At 48.9% G+C, this 21,422-nt stretch overlaps 1 protein-coding gene across 7 annotated transcripts in view; it reads left to right on the top strand.

Moving 5' to 3' along the window:
• Positions 1-21,422, top strand: part of TNRC18 (trinucleotide repeat containing 18) — a 119,936-nt gene that overhangs the window by 47,086 nt on the left and 51,428 nt on the right. For all 7 annotated transcript variants that reach the window (XM_053366001.1, XM_053366005.1, XM_053366004.1 and 4 more), the window contains 4 exons: positions 913-2,763; positions 16,598-16,700; positions 18,303-18,508; positions 20,160-20,306. In XM_053366001.1, the coding sequence (XP_053221976.1) occupies positions 913-2,763; positions 16,598-16,700; positions 18,303-18,508; positions 20,160-20,306 (2,307 nt within the window). The remainder of the gene's footprint in view (positions 1-912; positions 2,764-16,597; positions 16,701-18,302; positions 18,509-20,159; positions 20,307-21,422) is intronic.

Genomic DNA, 21,422 nt, shown 5'->3' with positions numbered 1-21,422 from the left:
CTGGTACACATGGTCTTATCCCTCCCATTTGCTCCCCACAACAACCCTGTGAGGTAGGTTAGGCTGAGAGAGGCAGTGATTGGCCCCAGGTCCCGCACTGAGCTTTGTCATGGTCAGGTGGGGAATTCGAACCCTGGTCTCTCCCGGCTCTTAGTACAGCCCTCTAACCACCGCACAACACTGGCTGAATGTATATGGGAGGTATATGGTGTTGAATGTATATGGAATGTGCATAGAGACGCTTGCATGGTGCAGGATGAGTGCATATCACATGCCATTTCACATGGTTTAAATTGTGCAAGTCATATCCAAGCAAGGCAGAAAGCTTAACCCCTTTTCCCTGCCACCTGCCGGGTCAACTTGGGGTTCCCCAGCACACAACGATATTTTGTTTTATTTTTCCATTTTTTAATTATTGAATTTCAAAATACTAATCCACACAAAAAGGAAAAAGCAAGTGTCTCAGTCACACAGAAGCTAAAGTAAAAGAAAGTAATTAGGACCTGAGAAATCTCCCTCCCCCCAAAACCAAAGCAAAATAAACTCTTTTCAATATTAGGAACTAACGGGGTATTAACCCAAGGCAAATTATAATACACTTTACCATTAATGTTGCCGTGTTTGGTTTATTACATTAACTTGTTTACTTTCTGTGTTACAGGGTACAGATGGTGTGAAATAAAAAACCAAAAACCCCAAACCCATCTCTGCTCTCTATATGCCAATCTGTGCCATAAACAAATCCCTGCCATGTTCTTCATTATTATGCATATACAATTAAGTCATGCCGCATTTCATTGGAATTATCGCATTGTTTGGGTCCCTATGGCACTTTGAATCTGTGCAATCATGTTTCCTTTGCAAGCTGTCCGCCTTCCTTGGGGTTAACCAAGTCTGTTCCTTGTTTTGCAGATGGGTTTTATCTTGGTGGCCACGCAGGGCAGCCCCCCTTGCACCCCCAGGCCCCCCCCTCGAGGACGGCAGCCAGCCATGGGCCCAGCGCCCTCCACCGCGAGAAGGAGCTTGGGCACCTGCCCAGGGCCTCGAAGGACGGCGCCAGGGACGTCAGCAAGGAGCGGGCATGCCGGGGCGACGTCCTTCTGGCCGGCCCCAAGAAAGAGGGCAAGGCCCGGGAGGAGCCCAGGCCGCACAGCGTGGTGGACCTCACCCAGGACACCAAGCCCGACAGCGACAGGAAAGTGAGCGGCCCCGACAAAGGTGCCAGGGCCGGGGAGCAGCCGCTGCCCCCCTTCCTGGCTGAGCACGTGCCGAGTCGCGGCACCCACGGCGGAGAACCAAAGTTCAAGAACCCGCTGCAGACCTCCTCGCTCAGCAACTGCAACGGCGGAGGGGACCCTCTGGGGAAAGCGCTGGGCTCGGAGCAGGACCGCTGCGCCAGGGACCCCACGCGGCACGACGAGAACATGAGGCCTTCCTCGCACTCGGAGCGGCTGCGGAGGGGGGATTCCGGGGCAGGGGCCGCCGCCTTGCACGTGGCCTGCAGCTGCCCCTCTCCGGGCCAGCCGGGGAAACTGGCCCCCGCTTCCTCCGCCTTCCCCCCGCAGCCGGTCCATTCCAACATGTACACCATCTTCCCTCTGGCCAAGGAGGCCGGCAGGGAGCACAAGGTCATCGCGCCCACCTTTGTGCCTTCCGTGGAGGCTTACGACGAGCGCAGCGGGCCCATCCAGATCGCCTCGCAGGCCCGGGACAACGGTGGCAGCAAGGTGAAGGAGAAGGACCCGCCGGCCGCCCGGGTGGGCGTCCTCCAGGCCTTGCCCGAGAGGTGCCTGGGCGACGGCGCCCGCAGCCTCCTGCCCCCGGACTTTGCGCCTCACGGCGACGCCAAGAGGTTGGAGGTTCTGCGCGAGAAGAGCTCCGTCATCCGGGCCACCTCCACGGCGCTCAGGAAGCAGGGGCCCCCCGAGACGTTCCTCAGCAGGCCCCGGCTCGGCTCCCCCGAAAGCAGGGGCGACTTCCTCGCCTCCAAAGACTTGCTCAAGCCGGGCTCGGAGTCAGAGCATCGCTCCTGCGAGCGGGAGCGGTTTCCGCGGCCCACCTGCAAGGACGCAGCAAAGATCTATGGCACTTTGGACAGTTCTTCCTCCTCTTCCTCCTCTTCTTTGTCGTCCGCCTCGTCCCGGGGGCAGCACCTCGACCACGGCCAGCCCCCAAAGCCCTCCGAGCAGAAATGGAAGCCTTTCGACATGGGCAACTTTGCCACCACGCAGATGGCGGTCTTGGCGGCACAGCACAACCAGGCCAGCCGGGCGGAGGAGGAAGCCAAGAAGGCGTACCTCGACCCCGGAGGCCTGCAGAGGACCGTGGTGACGGCGACACGGAGCGCGGAAGGCCTCCATTCTACCTCTCACGGAGAAGGCTCGGCCATGCAGAGCCTCATCAAGTACAGCGGCAGCTTTGCCAAGGAGGCGGCGGCGGCTCGGTCGGGCAGCGGCAAGAAGAGCCCCTTTGGCGGTTTGGGGCACATGAAGGCCGACCCTGCCCTGCAGGCCTCAGCCAGGATCCAGCAGCTGCTGCCCCACCAGGCCAGCAAACAGCTGAAGAAGGAGCCTGAGCGCCCCGAGAGCGCCAAGTCCTTTGGGCGCGAGAGCATCGGGTCGCAGGGCGAGGGGGAGGTGCGCCACCTCCCCGTGGGCATCGCCGTGGCCGTGGCGAGGCAGAAGGACAACAGTGGCGGCAGTGGCAAGGTGGGGCCGGGATTGGCGGACCGCGATCGCGCCCTCTCCCTGGGCAACGTCAAAGGTAGGTCACTCAATGGGGATGGTGGCTGGGCATTCTCTGGCGGGTAGCAGGTGATGGTAGAATTGTAGGAAAGGCTGGAGATTTTCCTTCTAGGAATACTGCCAGTAGAAATAAAGCAAAATATAAGACCACTGCTTATGTATTCAGTTACGGCTGCAAGAATACTGATAGCCACAAGTTGGAAATGTGAAACAACATCTACAATAATAGATTGGCAATCACTCAGGCTAGAGTACTTTCAATTAACAAAGCTGACCAGTAAAAATCAGAGGGGCCCCAAATCAAAAAATATTTAGAGAATGGAGACTATTCAAAGAATATATAAGATTATATTGTAAAAATGACGTTATCCTAGCAGAACCGAATGATACTTGTATATAATAAACAAATGGAATAAATATACTAGAAAAATAAACAGGAAAAGTTATAAAACAAACAGTGCGATAAAATTAAGACAATAGAAGAAGTACAACAAGAATGATTGGAAGTTTCTTTCAGAAGACTTTATTAGAAAAGACAGGATGTTATAGCCAATGTTCATCTCTTATTGTTAACTCTTCTTTGCTTTTTTATTTTTAGTTTATGTTTTTTCTTTTATATTTTTGTGTTTAATTTTGCTGTAACTATGTGTAATGTATATGTAAGATGATATTTTAAATCAAGAAAGATGAATTTATATATAAAATAATAATAAAAAAAAGAATTGTAGGGTGGATGGAGGGGAACTGAAGGCTCAGCTCATGCAACTCCCAGCAATGCAGGAATTAGATCAGGGGTCAGCAAAGTTTTGTGGCTTGGGCTGGTTTGCGGTCCTGCAGACGCCGCGGTGGGCCGGAGTGTGTGCGCATGCACAAATGCACGAACGCTATTTCCCAATGGGAAGCCGGCCAGCGTTGCAGAAGGCAGTCCCTGTTCTGCTCTGTGCCAGTTTAGATAGAGGATAGAGTTTAGATGATAGATAGAGTGAGTGAGTGAGTGAGTGTCTGGGCAAAATGGAGGCTTGTTCTTTGGGTGGTGCTGGGAAAATCCATTTCTGGGTGTCTTGTTCTGTTTTCAATGCTCAGCTGTTGTCCAAGAGTGTTCTTTGCCTAACCATAGCTTGCCCAAGAGTGAAAAACAGGTCTTGCTCAAGACCTCTGCATTATTGCATGGGAGCCAACCAAGCGGGCAGTGGGGGTCCATGGGCCGGTTAAATGACCTCCCATGAGCTGTTTGTGGCCCATGGGACTTGGGTTGCTGACCCCTGAATTAAATGGATCAGGTTGGGCGGGCGTTGCTTGTGGGGCTGTGCCCTGTGGGCGTGGCATAGCTGCTGTGGGTTCATAGATTCAGAAGGGGCCTCAGAGCTCACCCAACTCACTGCCAAAGCTAGACGTCTGTGGCTGAGGCTGGCAGCCGGACACTCTAGTCCCAATGTCTACGGAGTGTTAGGTTTGCCAAGACTGGTGCTTTGTGTCGCAGTGTCTAGCAGGTGTGTGGTGATGTGCTGGGGGGCTTCTGTTGGTCATGAGAGTGGGCTCTGGTGCCCAGCAAGGTCTCTTGGTCTTTCCCAGGACTGTACAATGCAAAACGAATGATGCAAAAAAATTAGCTTTATGGACATTTGGGTTTGTAGTTTACAGGCAGATTTCAGTATTTCCATGTTGCGGAATTAAGGTTATCCTTTTTTTGAGTCCATAGCACCCTCCTCCCTGTCCAACTCATTGGTCCTACGGAATATATGCCTTTTCTGTGGTTTTGCAAAGACGCCTTGAGTTGCCTCAAGAGTTACAGCGAGAGAAGGTGGCTGATAAATTTAATAACCAATTGTGATAGTAATAACTCCCTAGGCTAGAAAGGTGTGTGTTTAAGTCTGAAAGCTCTCCTAGCATGCAAAGGGGGTCTGTGTTTGTTTCTGCGCTTTGCAGACGTCCCAAAGTCCTTTCACAGAGACATGGCTGGTTACTTGCGAAACCTTTGTTTTTGAAAGGTTCTGAGCTTCTCTCTCAAACAAACACCTCTTTATCTGTGAACTGCCACATTTAATTTTTACGAGAGGTGCCGTAATCACCCATGGCTCTTTCCATACTGAGCGGAGGCTGGTCAAATTTTTATTTCCCACGAGGTAGAAACTGATGCAACAGGCCAGGAGGGCATCTCCTGAACTTGCAATTAATCAGACTGGCCATTGGGTGTCACTGTCGTATCACAAAAAGGAGTAAACGGTTATTATTTTTGAGAGGAAAAAATATGTGCAGTATTCACTGTATATAAGAGAGACTGCCTGACCCTATTTATGCTTACTCATGAGAAAGCTCTACTGTGCTCAGTAGGGAATGATGCAAAATGACCGCCGGTTCCTTCTAGCTGGGTCAGTCCTACATTTTGAAAAACAAATCTCCCCTTGACCACTGCCATTAAAAACAAGATGAAAATCTGCCATTGGTGTCGGTAGCCATCTTTTAGCCTGAGGAATTGTGAGGGTTGTGTCTGTGTGCAGCTGCACATGTCACTTAAGTTCTCTGTAATGTTGGCCACTCGGCGCTTTTTTTTTTTTTTTTTTTGAGAAAAGCAATTTATTAGAAGTGTTGGCTGAGCCAGGAGACTGGCTTTCAGCTGGTTTTTGATGGGTCTGGGATATAGGCAGGGCCAGTGGCTTTTGGCAGGTTCACCCCGCGGCAAAGCCCAGCATTTTTTGGCCGGTTGTGGGGCACTTTGGGGTAGGCATGGAGTGAAGCACAAAACCTGTTTATTCAGCTGATGTGTGTGTCTAAAGAGGCGGTTGCTGGGGAGGTGGCAGGAATAAAACTTGATCCAGCAACTGGACCTAAAAAAACTGCTTTGTTTTCTGTTTGCTTGGCTGACAACCTGTGTGTGCGTGTGTATTTTATTTTAATTTTTAAAGGCATAAACTCCAGCTGTGCATATTTATAAAGGACAGTCCCCTTTTCACAGTCCTGCCTCTGGAATATCTGCATCCCTGTTCAGCTTTGCTGGGTCATTTGAGGAAAATTGTCTTAGAGCTGTGCTGAAGAGCCCCATTTCTTCCTCAAGAACTCCCAGTAGAAGTTACATTCCTGAATGATGTGTTGGCAGTGGTGGTAGAGCAGGGGTTGGCAACCTAAGGCCCATGGACCACAAGCAGCCCATGGGGGTTGTTTAACCGGCCCATGGACCCCTGCCGCCCGCTCGGTCGGCTCCCGTGCGCCACGCTAAACTGGCGCGGAGCAGAGTGGGGACCGCCTTCCGTCATGCTAGTTGGCTTCCCATTGGCTGCAGGAAGCTCCTGCAGCCAATGGGAAGCTATGCTCGCCTCCTCCGCGCCGGAAGAAGAACCAGAAATAGCATTTGCTCATGCGCGCGAGCGCACATGCACACTCCGGCCCACTGTGGCGTCTGCGGGACTGTGAACCTGCCCAAGCCTCAAAAACTTTGCCGACCCCTGTGGTAGAGGATAAACTTGATTTTTTGGTGTCAATACAGCGTTTGGTGCACAGCCTGCCATTTTGCACAATACACGGGTACATTTTGAATGATAGACAGACAGACAGATAGGTAGGTAGAGGGATGATAGATAGATAAATAGATAGATAGATAGATGCTAGAGTGAGTGAGTTGTGTCTGGGCAAAATGGAGACTAGTCCTTTTGGTGGTGCTGGTAAAATCCATTTCTGGGTATCTTGTTTTCAATGCTCAGCTGTTGTCTAAGAGTGTTCTTTGCCTAACCCTAGCTTGCCCAAGAGTGAAAAACAGGTCTTGCTCAAGACCTCTGCATTATTGCTCTTACTTTAAAGCTGGACGTAGCTATTTGCTGCATTTTGTGGAAACGGCCCTGAATCACTTCGATGCGATGTGTACTATGTGGAGATCTTGAGCAACCGGCTCCTCCTCGTGAGGTGGTGGAAATGTGATCATGGGATGATCTGTGGCAATAGGCCGCTGAGAACAAAATGGCGCTGGTTGTGCTCAGGTGAGGAGCAAAAGGAAGCAGGAACATGACCAGAGAGCCTACCCACACACCACGAAAGGTCCCTCCCACCAGCAGCAACTGTGAACATTTAATGGGCTATTTTGTTAGAGGGAGAATCTGGTTCAAATGTTGTCTGGCCTTTTTGGTCCCAACAGCCCTGTGTGGGTACCACTAATAATAATAATAATAATAATAATAATAATAATAATAATAATAATAAATTCACATGAATGAGCCACACTGGATTCCACCATAAACTTGGAAGCAGCCCTAGAAGGGGAAGGTAGGAAGCTGCCATATAATGGGTGAACCCATTGAACCATCGAGCGTAGCATTCTTGGCCCTGAATGGCAGCAGCTCTTGAGAGTCTTGGCCAAGAGTCTTTTCACAGGGTGTGCGACTTGGTTCCTTTTAAACGACAAATGCCCAGAACCGAAGCTGGGATAGTCCATATGCAAACCATGTGGTCTACCGCCGAGCAGCGATAATAATAATAATAATGTATTTGGGGACATGGGGCCCCCCTTTTCTAGCATAATGAGGCAAAATGAGCCGCTGTTTTGTGGCACTAATAATAATAATAATAATAATAATAATAATAATAATAATAATAATAAATTTTATTTATACCCCACCCTCCCCAGCCAAGACCGGGCTCAGGGCGGGTAACACCAGGTATAGAAACCATTGATTAAAATACAACTTAAAAACAAGATTAAAGTACAACATTAAAATGCAGCCTCATTTCAGCAGAAACTCAAATCAAAAACTTTTTGGGGATGAAAATGTCAAATCTTCACCAGGGTTTTGAGTTGTACATGGGTGTGCTATGCAACAGAGAAGAAAAGGAAAGAGAGACATGAGGAAAAATCAAACCCGTAGCAGAATTAACTGACAACTCGCATTACTGTTGGGTTTGAGGGTCAGGGAGTCCGGTCCATTTGCCAAATTGAACAGAAGCTTTGCACAAAATATTAGAGCATGAATTATGTGTAGCAGCGCCGTGTCGAGGCTGCGGTGTTAACATCACTGGATATAACTCTCACAAAATTAAGACCGCGTGGTCTGTTCACCTCCCTCCTCCCTGAGAAAAAGTATTTACAGTGGAACATCGGTTTTCGAGAGTCTCGGTAGCCAAATGTTTCGGCTTTCGAACGCCGAAAACCCGAAAGTTTTTGAACGCTTTTCAGAAGTCTTTCGAGGTGCATTTCTCAATGGAATTTGCTGACCACCCTTTGCGCCTTGATTGTCGGACGGTTCAGAAGTTGAACGGTCTTCTTGACCAAATTACGTTTGACAACTGAGGTTCCACTGTGTTGCCCGCTGGCTTGTTTTTAAGTTTAGGAGCCCCACATGAAAAATGACCTGTATTATTAAAATGCACACAGGATTTGGCTCAGAAAGGGATTTTTGCACACCGACAGAGGTTGCTGAGATTTCGGAGTGGCTGGTGCATGCATTTGAGTGTGAGAGAGGTAGCGCCAAGAGCGAAGGCATCTTAATTCTAGAATTTGTAGAGCGCTCCTTAAATTTACAGTGGTACCTCTGGTTGCAAACGGGATCTGTTCCAGACGCCTGTTCGCAACCTGAAAAGAAACCCACGCCTGCGCACGTGCGGGTCATGATTCGCCTCTTCTGCGCATGCGCATGATGTCATTTTGCACATCTGCACATGCGCGAGCGGTGAAACCCGGAAGTAACCCGTTCCATTACTTCCGGGTCACTGTGGGACGCAACCTGAAAATGCACAACCCGAAGCAAACGTAACATGAGGTATGACTGTATAGCTAAGAGGAGCAGGACTCCAGCCGGCTGAGGATGCTGTTCCTTTCTGCCTGCTCACAAGGCATGCGCTTTCCCATGCTCGCTGGCGGCCCTGCAGCCTTCCCGCATCTCCTTCCTTCCCTGGCCACTCCAAGATGCGCTGCTGATGCTCTCTGAGGCAGATGCGTTGGGCCTGGCAGAGTGAACCCTCCCTCCTTGCGCTTCAGAAAGGGAGAGGCAGACTTGGACGTATCCATCAGTCCGTCTGCCACCGACGGTCAGGCCAGCGCTTTTGTTCCGGGGCCTCGTTTTTTTCTGGCAGACGTCCCCCTGCTCCGCCTCGCACCCGGTTCCCACAGCACCCCCCCTCCCCGGCCCACTGCTTTGGCTGGAGCCAGGAGACTGGGAGGGGTGGTGGCTGCAAGCCCACGGAGGGGATTTGTTTGTCTGAGCTGGTTTGGAGAGAGGGCCCCCCAACCCTTGCTCTGCACCGCAGCCCACCCCACCCCGGCCGCCCTCCCTGGCCGCGTTAAACATAATTTACTGAGCAGAACTAAAAACCTGCAAACAAGGCTTGCATTCTGCCAGGCTGCCCGGGCGGTTGCTAAGCGATGGAATTGGCTTTCAGAAAGAAAACAAGGCCTGCCTTTCTCTCCAGCCACGTCCGCCCCCTTTCCCCTCGTCCCGGTGTGCCAAGAGACGTTTTCGCTAATAACATTAGTTCGCTTGCGCCGAGTGGAGGGCGCTTGAATGCTCAGAACCATTTCCCCCCCCCCCTTAAGAGAAAAGCCCAGGGCTTTACTTGGCTAATCTCCTCGTATTTGGCAAGTAAACCTATACTCCTTTAATGCAGGGCATTGGTTGCCGAGGCAACAGGGGCCAGGGTTGCTCCCCACCCCTCTGGCTTTAGCCTGCACATAACTGATTGAATCTCGAAGGCGCTTCGTGCGTCAAACGCCGGGCGTATTTTATCGAGACAAGACCGGCCATTGAGTCACCGGAGACAATTGCCGGCTTGTAAATTGCAGGGGGGCCCTATCCTGTTGCAGGAATGGGGTGGGTGACATTTATGAGCAAGTGGGGGGGAGAGCAAAGAGTATGCTGGCTGTTATCCACCCCCACTCCTTATTTTTTGCAGTCAGACGTCACAATGAACCGCCGCAGCAACAAATAGTTTGGAATAATAATAATGTGTCTTGCAAAAATAAACACCACGCCAGTTGTTTGTTTGTTTTTTTAATAGATATTTATTGAGATTTCAAAATATTACAAAAATGTAAAAAAGAGAAAAGAAGAAAAAAGAAAAAAGATACAAAATAAAAATAATTAAAAACACATTCCATCTTAATTTACTTATCTTTCATTAGCTTGTTTCCCAGACTTCCTCACCTCTCCCTTTTTTGTATTCCAATTTAATTTATTAATTCAGCAAATCCTTTCCCACTTTAACTTAACTTAATCTTTCATTACATTATCTCAATCTATTTTCATCTTAACTTGTAAAAAAGAAACCTTAAAATTAAATACTTTAAGCTTATTTTTGCTAACTTCTCATATCCATTATACTCTTGCCTGATCCTTTAAATATTTATACTAAAGCCAAACAATTTCCTTTCAAACATCTTTCTAACGTTCATCAATTATATACAACAAATCCTAGTAGCCAAATAGAAAGAAAAAAAAAACATAAAACAATCCAATCTTCATCCAGCGTCCCCTCCCCCTGGCCCCGGGTTTTGTCAGTCCATTTTATCTCATTGAACTAGCACATTAACCTGGTAACCTTATATCCGAGGCCCTTCCCTGTCCCTTCCACAATTTTTCTTCTAAATCTCCTTTCTCTCGTGTGAACTCCAATTTGATAATGTTATTAACCCTTCTCAACAAATCAACCCCTTTTCCACAGTCCAGATTAAACTCCATATAAAATTTACAATCATGCTTCAAAAACCCTCCAAATTTGGGAGCCCCCATATCTCCAAACCTCTCACAGCCCATTTCCAGACTCGGAAAGTCCATAAATTCCTGCTCAGGGGGGGTCCATCCAACCCCCCATTTCCAAACCAGTCCAAACTTTGTCTTTCCAAGTTTGATTTTTTTGAAGATCAATTGACAAGTCCAAAGGCTCATGTTCCTGCTGGGCCGCAACTTCCTCCATCTCTGGCTCCATTTCTGGCTCCCAAACTTCAGCATCCTCCTCTTCTTTCATCTGTTCTGTTAGAGCAAATTCCTGATTTGGTTCCTGAGCAGGCTCCATTCCTTTTCCTACTGCATGCTTAAGTTTTCCAACCAAGTCAGTCATCAAGTTCATTCTCTCATGCAGTTCTTCCAACAGGGCATTTGTTTTGTAAAACGCGCACAATAATGCTTCTGAAAACATTATGCTTCAAGGACACCAGTCAATTCCCATGGTTGTAATCTGCAGCGGCTGGAAATTCCCTGAAAACAAGTACAATTTCCCGTCCTCCCTCTAGGGGGAAAACTTCTATTACATATCCAGCCACAAAGTTTCTTTTTTAAGATACTTTGTCCAAATTGGTTCCTTTAAAATGCGAAAGGAAACAGTGGAATCACAATGTTTCTCTTCTTTTAACTAACTGTCAAAACTTCTGTCTCTGGTCAATGAGCTTCAAACGTCAGTCCTGACACCCGCTCCAGGGTTAGGACGGTGGAAGTTTACTTTAATTTAAACTTATTTCTGCAGGCTTAAACAGTCCAAATAAAAAACTCCCCCTTCTCCTGCCGAAGGGGGGGGGGGGTCCAACCATGTAGATGGTGAAATCCAATCTTCTAATAGTGATTTTCAAGACTCTAGTTTGCTTTGTCTTTGCTTTGTTCAGTCTACAAAAAAAACGGAAGGCTGACTTCCTGTTTGGACCTTTCCGTTTCAGTAGCAAATTATATAAAATTTAAGTCCAATTCCTCTCTACCGGCCAATCCTTATTTAAAATCCAATTGTTCCAATTTCACATACTCACGGATGATGCTTTTAGATGCCAAATTGTCCCAGGAAAAAGGCAGCGCTCTCCGGTAACAGCTATGCGGCTCCACGGAAAAAGCAGGTTGACTCACGGCACCGCGCCGCTTCCCCCTCGTCGCTTTGGAGCCCGTTAGTGGGTTCCTTTGCGGGTTGGGGGGGCGCTAAAGGTGCCCGCCAAGTCCCATGTTCACAGGCTTCTCCCGCCTGTGATTTCTAAAGGGTCCCCGCTTCGCCGTAGCGGAAAAGGACCCGTTTCCCGCGGAGCTTGTCCCTCCAGTTCGGAGGGAATCCGCCATTACCGATGGCGCCACCCCGGAAGTCCACGCCAGTTGTTTGTTTGGTTTCAGGCCATTTTGGCCCACGTGAGAGTGGCAGGGAGTGTGTGTCTATGTGCAGGAGACTAAGTCCAGGCTGACTCCAACCCAGCAGCCCCCCTGAGAAACGGCTGAGCATTTCATTAAATAAATAAATAAAGTGCACTGCGTGGTGGGATGGGTTAGTGTGGTGGATGCGCCATTGTGGCGAGCGGCACCCCCGAGGCTTAGTTAGCAGGTGCAAAAATAACCCAAATCAGTTGGCACCAAGCACTCCACATTTGGGTTGTGGACTCCAGCATGTGTCGCAGGGAAGGTTTGGTGTCGCTGGTCAAAGAAGTTTGGGAGCCCGAAAGCAGCGTGAGTCAGTCCCTCATATGCTCTCCGTGTTTTCGCCAGCAAAACTAGGGAGGTTTTTCGAAAATCTTTTGCAAGGGAGCCCTGTTTATGACACAGTTATAGCCCGGTGTGCATTTCGCTCAGTCAGTAGAGATACTGACTCGGTTGTGGGTTCAAGTCCCACATTGGGCAAAAGATTCTTGCCCTGCAGAGAGTTGGGCTAGATGACCCTTGTCGACTCTTCCAGCTCTCCTCTCCTCTGATTCTATAATTTCATTTCCTTCTGACCTCACTATTTACCACTCTGTAATATATGTACCGTACGGGGTGGTGCTGTGGTGTAAACCACTGAGCCTTAGGCTTGCCGATTGGAAGGTCGGCAGTTCGAATCCCCGCGATGAGGTGAGCTCCCGTTGTTCAGTTCCAGCTCCTGCCCACCTAGCAGTTTGAAAGCACGTCAAAGTGCAAGTAAATGAATTGGTACCGCTCCGGCGGGAAGGTAAACGGTGTTTCCGTGCGCTGCTCTGGTTTGCCAGAAGCGGCTTAGTCATGCTGGCCACATGACCCAGAAGCTGTACGCCGGCTCCCTCAGCCAGTAAAGCGAGATGAGCGCCGCAACCCCAGAGTCATCCCCGACTGGACCTAACGGTCAGGGGTCCCTTTACCTTTACCTTTAATATATGTACCTGCAATGCAGGATAGGACTTTGTTCTTCTGATGGAGTGGAGCCCATCTTGCCATAAGAAATGTGCTAGACTTTGACGGTGCCACAAGATTGTTTTTCCTGCAAAAGGAGATCCCCTCTGGAAATGGTGACTCTCCCTCTCTTCACACCAAAAGTCATTGCTTGTAGCCTCTGTGTGCTTCTGGATCTCTATTTGCTGGGATGTCGCTCACCTTAATTTTTAGAGGGCGGAAAATATCTGTACCTAGAAAACCAACAACAGATTTTCTCCTTGATTTGGTTTAAAAACAAACAAATCTTTCTTGGGATGCCTTGTTAAAATGTTAGCTGGACTCGTCATACTTTAGGGTTTGCCTCCCTTCAGCAGAATGAGCAACGAATTCAGCAGCGGAGAGAGTGAAGTCATACACATTTCCATCTCTAGAGGGCAGAGGGACTGTGAGAATCTCTGTGGAGTAATTGCGTCATGCACCTCATCCCTCCAAAAATGCATGAATGTCGAACACCAAAACACCAAACAGCCTGCCATTTTGCACAGCGTAGCTGCCGAGTTGCACTTCACGTTTCTCTAGCATACTATATCTTCAATCTGAAGTCGAAACAAAATAAAAAAAAAATCCTTCCATTGGCACCTTAGAGACCAACTAAGTTTGTTCTTGGTATGAGCTTTCGTGTGCATGCACACTTCTTCAGATACACTGAAACAGAAGTCACCAGACCCTTATATACCACAGGTTAAGAACCTAATTCGTTCTGGAGGTCTGTAAAGGTAAAGGTAAAGGTACCCCTGCCCGTACGGGCCAGTCGTGTCCGACTCTAGGGTTGCGCGCTCATCTCGCTCAAGAGTCCGGGAGCCAGCGCTGTCCGGAGACACTTAGAATCATAGAATCCTAGAACTTCCGGGTCACGTGGCCAGCGTGACTAAGCGGCATCTGGCGAGGTCTGTACTTAACCTGAAACTGTTCTTAACCTGAAGCACCACTTTAATTAATGGGGCCTCCTGCTGCTGCCGCGCCGCCAGAGCACGATTTCTGTTCTCATCCTGAAGCAAAGTTCTTAACCCGATGTACTATTTCTGGGTTAGCGGAGTCTGTAACCTGAAGCGTATGTAACCTGAGGTACCACTGTATAATGAGAAGGTGGGGTGTGGTATTACAGTCATACCTCAGGTTACAGATGCTTCAGGTTATGTTTTTTTGGGTTACTTCCAGGTTTCGGTGGTCGCGCATGCACAGAAGTGCCAAATCGCAACCCACGCATGCACAGACGCACCGCTGCGGGTTGCGAACGTGCATCCCACATGGATCACGTTTGCAAACCGAGTGTCCACTGTACTTAGAAGGGTGGTAGGAATGTTTGATTGGCTGATAGGTGTGGTAAACCTGTTGATGACTGTATCACCCATGAAAGCTCATACCAATAACAAACTTAGCTGGTCTCTAAGGTGCTACTGGAAGGAATTTTTTATTTTGTTTTGACTACAGCAGACCAACACAGCTACCTACCTGTAACTTCAATCTGAAGGTGTGCTGTTTTCTTTTCGCTTGTCTGATTTGTGAACCTTTGGGTCTTCATTTCCTTTATTCTTGGGAGGCTATGCACATCAAAACCAGATCAAATGTGTATCTCTCTGCTTAATGAATTTAAGACTTCTGAACGTTTTAGGACTGTAGCCTGGGTGCCATTTTTTTCTTCTTCAAGTGTGTATATGAGGCATTGAAATGTGAAAGAGCAGCATATTGTCCCTTTTTTCCATCAAATAATTTTTGAAAAGAAATCTAAAAGTGCACATGCAGTTAATGATGCCATTAAAATGTGCTGATAGCTATTTTCTAAATATAAAGAGCTTTACAAGTTTTGTTCTTCCCTGGTCGGCTGAACAGTGCAGTTTACTCCTCTAATTCTGAGAGTGCCTTGAATCTGCTCCTTCCCAGCATCCTAGACTCACTTTTCTGAGTGCAAGGCTGCAATCCTAATCCCATTTACCTGGGAGTAAACCCCATGGAAGTTGTGAACAGGATCTACTTTTGAGTAGACATAGGATTATGTTGTTAATCTGCCCCTTACTTCCTCCTATCCCATTTTAAAAGCAATTAGACAGAGTTCACTTAGGTGTTACTGGTGTTATTTAGCAGGAAGCTAATACTGATTTTCAAACCATCATTTTGCATTGACCAACCGGTTTTTGCAATAATATAGTGGATGAATTTTTACATTTCCAGGGTTGCCAAGTTACTGAGCGAAAGATCAGGGAAGTGGGAGTGTTGCAGTACAAGCAAAGAGGGCTGGTTTTCTGGCACTGGGAATGTTTATTTTTCTTTACCTGAATGGCATTATGTATTTGTATTTTTCTTTCGTCCCAGGAGCTCAAGGCTGTTAATAACAACAACAACAACAACAACAACAACAACAACAACAACAACAACAACAACAACAACATAATAATAATAATAATAATAATAATAATAATAATAATAATAATAATTTATTATTTATACCCCATCCATCTGGCTGGGTTTCCCCAGCCAGCCAACAAAACATTTAAAATACAATCTTGTCTTCCCTTTCCCTTCCCTTTTAAAACTTTCACAGCAGTCCTTTGAGGTAGGCTAGACTTGGAGTCGGTTGTCCAGACACCAAAGTTGTGAAACTGCATGTATTTTTTGGTTGTTTTTATTTATCAGGGTTGCCAACTTTTAATTGTTTTTGTCTTCTGTAAATATTCAGACCCTGAAGTCTTGCAGTTAAAGCAAGGGGGGGGGCTGTTTCATGGCTGTGTGCAGCTCCCAACTGCTGTTACTGCCACCACCAAGTCAACCTAACCGGGTCGAATAATTTAGGAGGGGTCTCATCAGCATCTCCAAAACCGGAAGCCTGCCTTGGTTGCGTGGCGAGTTCCTGCCCCCTGCTCCCCCATGGAAATAAAGACACATGACACAATTATTAAGGTTAATGGGCTAAATAAGGCCACAACTTTATTGGTTACAGGTGATGAGTAGTATTGGCTTAGGCATTGGTCCTAACCGACTATCTGGCTTCAGCCCGTCCGCTTGAAGTCTGGGAAGGGTTAACCACCAGTCGGGGGAGTCCTGCTGATGCACATCAACTAGGAACTCCCCTGGGGTCACTGATAGGGGGCGTGCCTTACGCCCTCACCTCCCTAGGCTTCGCCCCCCAGAATCCTTTATCGGACCACCCTTCAATATGCGTGGCAGGTGATGGCGCTTCCTCCCCTCTTCTACAGAGCAATACCCATGCCTAACCGCCAATACCAAGAAAGTTGTGGCGATTTGCTATGAGGTAGGCGAAAACCAAGTGGCTGGTGCCAATTTGCCAAGTGGAAAAATTCCTACCAGGCCCCTCAACGGCGACCAACCAAGGTCCATAGCAAGGTCAAGGAACGAAAACCTTATAGGGCAGGAGGGTGGGAAACAGGAACAGCTGGTAGGTGGCAAAAGAGGGAGATCCCCAGCCGTGCCTGCATTAAATAGGGCAGGCCACGCCCCCAGAGCCAGCCGATTGGCTGGCCAGGAGGTGACGCTGCTGGGGATTCCCCCAATTGTGCGGAGGCCGGGCGTGAAGCCCGCAACCACACCTCCTCTCCAGGTGGAAGTGGCTCTCTCAGGACATAGATTTGCACCATAAGTTGGCCCTTCTGTGCTCTGCTATGGCCTTCCCACAAAGAACCCTGGGAACTGCAGTTTTGTGGGAGCGGGGCGGAACTAGAGCGCTCAGCACCCACCTCAGCACCCCCGGTGTTAATCTTGCTCTCTTGCCAACTGTCCTCTGCTTGTGACTTCCAGGACACGGACGCTCCAGTGAGGACTGTGGAGACGACCGCCCACGCCACCGAGACAGCCACCTCCTGGCGAGTCGTCTGGAACGAGACCAGGAGAAGCTCCTCAGGTGACGCCCCTGTGGGTGGGCTGCGTGGAGCGCAGGTTGCGCTTGGGGGAGCTGCTCGGCAGCTGGGGTTCTGGGAACGGTGGACTGCCGGGAAGACCTGGGCATGGAGGGCGGCTGCTGGGCGGCTTCTTCACAATTCCATTTCTCCGTTTGGTGGGCGGAGGAGGAACTGAATGGGGGTGGTGGAAATGCACCTGCCGCTAAATTGCTGCTTCTGGGAAACATGAGGTGTTGCCCCCTCTGTCCTGTTTTGGGGCTTCCGACTGGGGCATCTGGTTGGCCACTGTGGAAAACAGGATGCTGGACTAGATGGGATCTCTCTGGTCTGTTCTCCTCCTCCTTCTCGCCCTTCTTCTCTTTCTCTCCTTCTCTTTCTCTTTCTCTCCTTCTCTTTCTCTTTCTCTCCTCCTCTTTCTCTTTCTCTCCTCCTCCTACTTCTCCCCCTCCTCCTCTTTCTCTTTCTCTTTCTCTTATTCTCCTCCTCCTCCTCTTTCTCTTTCTCTTTCTCTTTCTCTTATTCTCCTCCTCCTCCTCTTTCTCCTTCTCCTTCTCCCCTCCTCCTCCTCCTCCTCCTCTTCCTTTTTCTTCCCTGCTCCTCCTCCTCTTCTTATTCATATATATCCCGCCTCCCCCCCCAATTGGACTCAAGGCAGCTCACAAAAATTTAAACAAAGGCAAATGAAACACATATAGATGAGAACATGTAAAAGGTTAATGTTAACGAGCAATTAAGCTACCTGTGGGGGTTAAAGCAATACAAAAACCAGATTTGTTAAAATACAGATAATATAACAGCAAAGCTCTTTCCTTAAAAAGCAGTCAGTTCCCACAGGACTGCCAGAATAATAATAATAAAAATCTTTGCCTGCCAGCGGAAGGGAGCAAGTCTGGCCTCTCTAAGGAGGGAGTCCCAAAGCCTTATGTTCTTAGTTTAATTCCTGTGCCTTTGAATAAATGTCAGCTCTATAATACACCCCCAGTATACCAGTGCATTAAAGTTTCAAAGATACTTTCACTATTTTATCACTTGTGTTTTGCTGCCCTGGGCTACTTTGGGAGGTGGTCAGAATATACATTTAATAAATAAATGTGGAACTTGAAATTCAGATTTTGTTTTTTAAAAATAGCATAATGCATTTTAAGCTGTGGTTATGATTAATTTGGTACCACATAATGACACTTCCCGGCACTTTATAACAAGAGGGCAGAAAGTGTCTACAGTTACTCTGACCCCCCCCCCAACAAAACAACAAAAAAGCCAGCCCACCCCCAATTTGGGCAGCTTAGGGTTGCATAGAACGGATATTTATGGGTGTGTCGGGACTGTGGAACTGAAAGCAAATTCTTGGGCTGAGCGTGTGCCCAGGGGAAGATGTACGTAGTGCCCAGAATTGGGCACAGGCTTCCAGACGTGGTCTGAGCGAGACAGAATAGTGTGGTATGATTTCCCTTGATCAGGACTATATACTTCTGCTGATGCAGCCTAGAATAGCTGTGGAGCCCTTGCAGCTGATGGGAGTTATAATCTAAACACTTGTGGGCACCAGGTTGGCAAAGGCTGCCCTCGCTCCTAATCCTTTCCATCGTCTTTCCTCCCCTTAGAGAAAGCAAAGAGCTGGCTGACTTCGCGCGGATACATCCTGCCGCTTGCACTGCGAACGGTTTGAACTCCAACCTCATGGTGACTGGGGGCCCCCCCTTGACTGGCTCAGGGCGGTGGTCAGCTGACCCCGCGCCCCACCTAGCGACTCACCCGTGGCTGCCCAGGACCAGCAGCTCCTCCATGTGGTTGGCGGGACATCCCTACGGTGAGTCTGCGGGGCAGGGGTTCCTCTCGCTGGCGGGATTGCAGGATTGGACCGGCACCTACCGAACTTGAGGGGCAGGTGGGTGGGCTGGCAGAAGGTCTCCGCTCTTGTGGGGAGGGGCAGTATCCGTCTGGGCAAATAATCTGTGAAGGCCTCACCTGGAGCAGTTTCCTGGACAGCTGTTTCCAAAGACTGGGAGCCAGGTCATTCCTTCATTCACTTATAAGCCACATTTCATTGGAAGATCATAGGGCGGTTTGCAATATACCGTATTGGCCTGAATATAAGCCGCAAATGAATATAAGCCACACCTTTAAAATTCAAGGAAGAAAAGACAATACCTGAATATAAGCTGGTCCCTTAAAATTCCGCAGGCACTCACCCCTGTTCCATTTTACCGTATGTCTGTTTCAGCAGTGATATCGTAAAAGCCAATTTTTGTAAGGTCGCGACTTTAAGCCACACTTTAACTTTTCACGGTCGGAATTTTGAAAAAATTGTGGCTTATATTCAGGCCAATACGGTATAAACACAAAAATGCATAGCATAGTAACAGACTTAAACAATACCCCCCACTCCCCATAAAAAGGTAAAGGTACCCCTGCCCGTACGGGCCAGTCTTGCCAGACTCTAGGGTTGTGCGCCCATCTCACTTAAGAGGCCGGGGGCCAGCGCTGTCCGGAGACACTTCCGGGTCACGTGGCCAGCGTGACAAAGCTGCATCTGGCGAGCCAGCGCAGCACACGGAAACGCCGTTTACCTTCCCGCCAGAGTGGTACCTATTTATCTACTTGCATTTTGACGTGCTTTCGAGCTGCTAGGTTGGCAGGCACTGGGACCGAGCAGCGGGAGCGCACCCCGCCACGGGGATTCGAACCGCCAACCTTTTGATCGGCAAGCCCTAGGCGCTGAGGCTTTTACCCACAGCGCCACCCGCCACTCCCCATAGATGGTTTAATTACCATAGATTCCGGCGTATAAGACAACTTTTTAACCCGGGAAAAGAGGTTAAAAAGTCGGGGGTTGTCTTATATGCCGGGTACTACCTCCGAAGCAGCAGCGGGAGGCGGGTGGCTCCCTCCTGCCCAGTGTATACAACTGGATGTATAAGACGAAACCCCAAATTGGCACTGCCAATTTGAGGGGTTGTCTTATACGCCCAGTCGTCTAATACGCCGGAATCTATGGTGGCCAAAGGCCTGGGAGAAGAGGAAGGTTTTCTCCTCACACCTCAAGATACGTAGTGAAGGCGCCAAGAGAGCCTCGAGAGGAAGAGCTTTCCACAAATGGGGAGCCACCGTAGAAAAGGCCCTGTTCTCGTGTTGCCACCCTCTGGACCTCCTGCGGAGGAGGCACACGAAGGCCTTGGATGGTGATCACAGGGTCTGGGGCGGTTCAGATGGGGAGAGGTCACCCTTGAGAGAATTGTGGTCCAGAGCCGTTTAAGGCTTTATAGGTCAGAACCAGCACTTTGAATTGGGTCCGGAAATTGATTGGCAGCCAGGGCAGTCAGGCTGGGATCAGTGTAATATGCTGAAGCCGTCTTGGCCCGGTGAGCAACCCGGCCGCCGAATTCTGCACCAGCTGAAGTTTCTGAACCGTCTTCCAAGGCAGCCCCACATATAGTAATCTCTAGTCCTTTTCCTCTTAGGTCTCGGCCACCCTTCGTTGCACCAGGGCATGACTCCCGGCTTCCCCGCTGGCATGGGGGGAGCGCTCCCTTCCGCCTACCAGTTTGCCAGGGACCCTCAGTCTGGCCAGCTTGTCGTGATCCCCAGCGAGCACCTGCCGCACTTTGGTGAGTACCTAAGCCAGGAGGGATGGCTTGAAAGGCTCTTTTCTGGGATGGAGGAGCTTTTGGGATGCTAGAACTACCTTCACCCTCAAGAGCCCAGGGCCCAAGCCATGGCTCTTTCCCTTTCTTCCAGCTTGGCCCTAAGGCCATGTTTTCCCTAACCTCGTTCAGCTGTCCATCACTGATGGGCAGAGTTCAATCCTGCAGGGAACTCTGTGCCCAGCAGATCCCTGCAGGCAGAATGATTGAGCCCTCTGTTTATCAGATGCGATACGATAATCTTTATTGTCGTTGTCCCATGCAGAACAATGAAATTGAAAAAATCGACATCGGACATTCAAAAACCAACAAGCCTGCTACCCCAGCCTGGTTAGCCCCCTAAAAAGTCTGATACCCCATAATTAAATACAATATACTCCCATAGAGACTACCTGACACTGTGTTTAAAACCAAAATTGCATTTGGATAGAAACTGTTTCTCAGGCGGCTGGTCCTACCTAGTCTTTATAACCCTGGACCTTCTTCCAGAAGGCAGAAGCTGAAAGAGATAATTTCTGGGGTGCGCACTATCCTGCACTATCTCTGCTGCTTTCTTATGGCACATGGAAGCGTAGATTTGATCCAAGGTGGGAAGAGGGCACCCAATTATTCTCTCTGCAGTCTTTACAACCCTGGACAGCATTGCTTTTTCCCCGACCGTGCAGCTCCCAAACCACACACACAGACCATAAGCTAGTACACTCTCAACAGTACAATGGTAAAATGCCATCAACAGGTCCTTGGAGAGATTATTTTTCCGGAGGATTCTCAGAAAATATAACCTCTGCTGTGCTCTCTTCATCAGGTCTTTGCTGTTTTCTCCCCAGGTTAGGTCATCTCTCAACTCCATTCCCAGAAATTGAAACACCGAGATCTGTGCCATGCACTTCCCCTCAATAATCAGTGGCTGAATATTCAATATATATTTCCTAAAGTCCACAATAATCTCTTTTGTTTTCTTTAAGTTAAGGAGTAAGTTGTTTTTCCTGCACCACTCCCCCAACTGCTCAACTTCCTTCCTATAGGCCACCTCCCCCTCTCCAACCGTGATTAAACCAACCACCGTTGTATCATCTGCAA

Source organism: Podarcis raffonei, chromosome 14, assembly GCF_027172205.1.
Source record: "Podarcis raffonei isolate rPodRaf1 chromosome 14, rPodRaf1.pri, whole genome shotgun sequence".
Taxonomy (NCBI): Eukaryota; Metazoa; Chordata; class Lepidosauria; order Squamata; family Lacertidae; genus Podarcis; species Podarcis raffonei.
This window is presented reverse-complemented; position numbering and strand designations above follow the sequence as displayed.